Source organism: Solanum tuberosum, unplaced genomic scaffold, assembly GCF_000226075.1.
Source record: "Solanum tuberosum cultivar DM 1-3 516 R44 unplaced genomic scaffold, SolTub_3.0 scf00284, whole genome shotgun sequence".
Classification (NCBI taxonomy): domain Eukaryota; kingdom Viridiplantae; phylum Streptophyta; class Magnoliopsida; order Solanales; family Solanaceae; genus Solanum; species Solanum tuberosum.
In genome coordinates, this window is record NW_006239212.1 from 1 (window position 1) to 3,786 (window position 3,786).

Sequence of the window (3,786 nt, forward strand, 5' to 3'; positions counted from 1 at the left end):
ATTCAACATTTCATTTTTAACAGCCCCTGCTCTGCAGCAAGTTGGCAGATAATGCTTCTGATTTTTGGTTGGCATTGCCCCTAGTTCAAGCATTGCTTCCAGGTGTACCGCTTTTGCGGTTCCATAATTACTTGATCATAGCTTGATAGTCTGCGTCGTTGATTTAATATTTGCTCGAAATTGATTATCTTTTTCCCTTTATCATTATAAAAAAGAAAAAACTGATATGTTTTATACCTGAAGTGCATAACAATTTGAGACCTTAGGGTTTTGTGGAGAGTTCTTTTTCCTCTCTGTCAGGACTGTCTTTTAGTTAGATGGCTTCACCATTGAATATTGAATCTTCTTCGAGTATTTTAGTAACGGAAGAGCATTCATTATTCTTACTATTAGGAATATAAACGTATTATTGAGTTAGGCTGTCAGAGTTAACACTCAATTAGGCCGTTGTCAGCTAAATGTATATTTATTGTATCTTGTATTCCATTATCATCATCTTTTACATTCATTATTTTTCCTGCTCTTATTTTCACTCGATATTAGAGTCTCTTATGATCTTGGTAGAGATTTAAATGGCTTCCACCTACTAGTACTCAGACTTATGCTGTTTGACCGACCTAAGTTTTCTTTATTTCGTAGTCTTATTACTCTTGCCTTCTTTGGTAATTGCTCTGGCGGCACAACTCCTCTTTCCAGTGATTGTTTCCGATATCTTTCTGTTGATTGTTCCGCATAACCGCTCCTCTTTCTGGTGACCGTTTTGGCAACACTGTGTCTTGTTTTGTTACTGTTTTGGCAGTACCATCTCTTTTGGCCAGTATTCTGATCATTCTTCCAGCTAATGTTACCACAACAAATTTTCTGATGAAATTCTAGTGACTGTTACTTTTGAGTCAGTCTCTCATTGGTTGGATATAAGATGTGTCTCTCACCCACCTATTCCATTACAAGTTAAATTATTTATTATTTATTCTTTTTCCATTTCTTATTTTCTCTTGCTTTTCTATGACCTGAAGCACTTCGTCCTAGTATCAACAGTAGTGACCCAATTGATGAAGATTTGTCTCTGTGGAAACAACCTTTTGTACAGAAAGCTCTGTCCCAGGTAGTTCTATGATCTTGTCATAACTTTTGTTTTGGTGTTTTTTTAATCTAGAATCAGTGTGTCATTACGGTTGCTATTGTGCAGATTGTTGGGACTTCGTCTTCATCAGTTTATCGTCCTCTGCTTAGTGCTTGTGCAGGTTACCTATCATCATTTTCACCATCAAATGTAGGTTTTCCCACTTCGTTTTAAGTTCTGTTCTGTCAACACAACATCTGCACTTTGGTTAATGCTGAACATTTTTCATTTGTCTTTCTCAGCCTTTGGTTTGTTATCCATTGAATTTTTATCTGGCAAGATCAACCAAGTGTATTTTTCCTTTGCTTCATTACCTGTGAATTTTATCTGGGAAGATGAGCCTGTTTTCTGCTTTTCTGTTTGGACTTTGGTTACCATTCTCAACATGGTCCCTACGCAGTTATTTAATTAAATATAGAGCTAGGAAAGAATGATACAATCCAAGACGATGTTACAAATGAATTGAAAAATATATATTTTACAGTAGTATCTAGTTCTGTTTTTTCTTGTTCTGAAGTTTGTTTCTCTTTACTAAAATCTATTTGACACATACTGGCAGGGGAGGGCTGCATGTGTGCTCATTGATCTTTGCTCTGGTGTATTGGCTCCATGGATGCCTCAAGTGATAGCCAAGGTTATTCAATACTTTCTTCTTACTCTGCTGTGTAGGCTGTAGTAGAATTTAGGTTTTACCTTGCAACCTTGCTTGTGAAAATTTTCTTCTTAGATTTCTTTTTTGATGACTTCTTAGATTTCTTTTAATACAGATCGACTTAGCACTTGAGCTTTTGGAGGACCTTTTGCCTGTAATCCAGGTGTGTGTTTTTATTTTTCTTTCATTTTACTATAGTTAGCTTTCTGTGCTTATCTGATTGACCAGTAAACACTTGCTTGTGGACAATGAACCTTTTTAAACATTTTATAACCTAAGGAATGATGGAGAGAATATTGGTGCAGTACCTAATGCAGCAACAAAATTCCTATGTAATTTCTCATCTCTTTGTGAAGGCCTAGAAAAGTAGATTTAGTGGAAATTTGCAACTAGGAAGATGAATGTTTCATTGATGAGTGCAACTGCCAGATAAGGTTGCAAATTCTGTAGGATCTCATAGTACAGATATTTGAAGACAATGTTTCTTGGTAAAAGATATGAAGCATGGTAGTCAACATCATCGAACGACCTTACTTGAACAGGATCTGTTCTACAGTCTCATCTACTGTATCCTTGAGTTTGAAGGAGACAGTCAACATTGTTCTAATAAACGAGCTGGGTGGATGCCTTTAACTGCAGTAGTTTACGGCTGGATGCTCTACATCTTTTGAAATCCTTGTACATAAAAAGAATATCTAATTGATAATGCTGATACTAATCACCAACCTAATACAGAGAAGTCATTGCGATATATGACAGTAGTGCCATAATAGTACCTCTAGGCAGTCCTCCAGGTCATGATTCAGTTATCTTTTCTTGTGCTATAACAATTGGATATTTCATATTTAGCAAAGATAATTTCTAACTGTTGGTGTCATTATCTGACCATATTCTTGCTATTGAGAGCCCATTTTCATTGTATACGCTTTAATTAATACTTTCCTCTGGACAAAATGTGTATCAGGGCACCCACCACTCATATGCTCGTGCACGTGCAGCCCTTAAATATATTGTCTTAGCTTTATCTGAGGTTATGGATGATATTTTGGTCAAATATAAGGTAATCTTTTGACTGAAATTTTTGTCAATTATTATTCAGGGAATTATATTATAATGATGATAAGATATGAGCTTAAATGAAGAAATGAGGATTCATATAGTCGACCACAACTTGTTTGGGTCTGAGGGGTAGTTGTTGTATTATTCAGGGAATCTTACAATTGCTCTTTAGCTGTTCGATTTAATACCTTTAAACTTTTAAATTTGGGAACTTCATCATTTCAGGATGCTAAGCACCAAGTGCTTTTTCTTGTTGAGATGCTAGAACCGTATCTCGATCCTGCAATAACCCCTGCACAGAGCATTATAGCCTTTGGGAACGTTTCTTCAGTTGTCCTTGAAAATCAAGAGAAAAATTGTGCTATTGCGTTAAATGTGATTCACACAGCTGTACTCAAGCCTGCTGTCCTTCCCTCTCTGGAAGCTGAGTGGAGGCACGGATCAGTTGTTCCAAGTTAATAGAAGGATGCACAAGTCTTTCTTGAAACATTGAGTTTCTTTGTTGGAACTACTTCATTCTATGTCCTGTTTTATAATTCAGAACTTAGCCCCTCTTGATTCTGCACTGTTTTGATTTTATGACTGATTTTTTTAGCATGTTCAAATACTTTACTTCCTTTTTGGGGCTTGTATCAGTTAATTGATGTAACAGTGCCATTAATTGCTTTTGTATCCTGTTTTATGTAATGCCAGCTTTTGAAAGTTGCGAAATTGCAATATGGTGATGGTCAACTAAGCTATCTATCTATATACATACGAAACAATCCAACCCAAAAACTGATTGCAGGCTTTTTCCAATTGATCAAGAACAACAATGGCCAATGAGGAACCTATACCTCTGGAGATGCAGATTCAAATTGATGAGTTAGATGTCACCTTATGGGTCCATTGAAAGAGATAGAAAAACATGGGCTTCAATATCTCCTTGTCTCAGATCTTTCACAGTTGACAT

The 3,786-nt window shown here is 36.2% G+C and overlaps 1 protein-coding gene across 1 annotated transcript; it reads left to right on the forward strand.

Annotated features, from left to right (window-relative positions):
• Nucleotides 1-6: 6 nt before the first annotated feature.
• Nucleotides 7-3,551, forward strand: LOC102582566 (uncharacterized). Its single transcript, XM_006359046.2, has 7 exons — nt 7-102; nt 1,017-1,105; nt 1,190-1,273; nt 1,683-1,757; nt 1,891-1,938; nt 2,740-2,835; nt 3,060-3,551. The coding sequence occupies exons 4-7, from the start codon at nt 1,737-1,739 to the stop codon at nt 3,291-3,293; spliced, it is 399 nt and encodes a 132-aa protein (XP_006359108.1). The 5' UTR covers nt 7-102; nt 1,017-1,105; nt 1,190-1,273; nt 1,683-1,736; the 3' UTR covers nt 3,294-3,551.
• The last annotated feature ends 235 nt before the right edge of the window (nt 3,552-3,786 follow it).

Excerpts from the sequence above, each read along its gene's own strand:
- LOC102582566 (XM_006359046.2), top strand. The coding sequence starts at position 1,737 with ATGCCTCAAGTGATAGCCAAG. Across the intron at positions 1,758-1,890 it reads TGCCTCAAGTGATAGCCAAG|ATCGACTTAGCACTTGAGCT; the intron begins GTTATTCAATAC and ends CTTTTAATACAG. Across the intron at positions 2,836-3,059 it reads ATATTTTGGTCAAATATAAG|GATGCTAAGCACCAAGTGCT; the intron begins GTAATCTTTTGA and ends TCATCATTTCAG.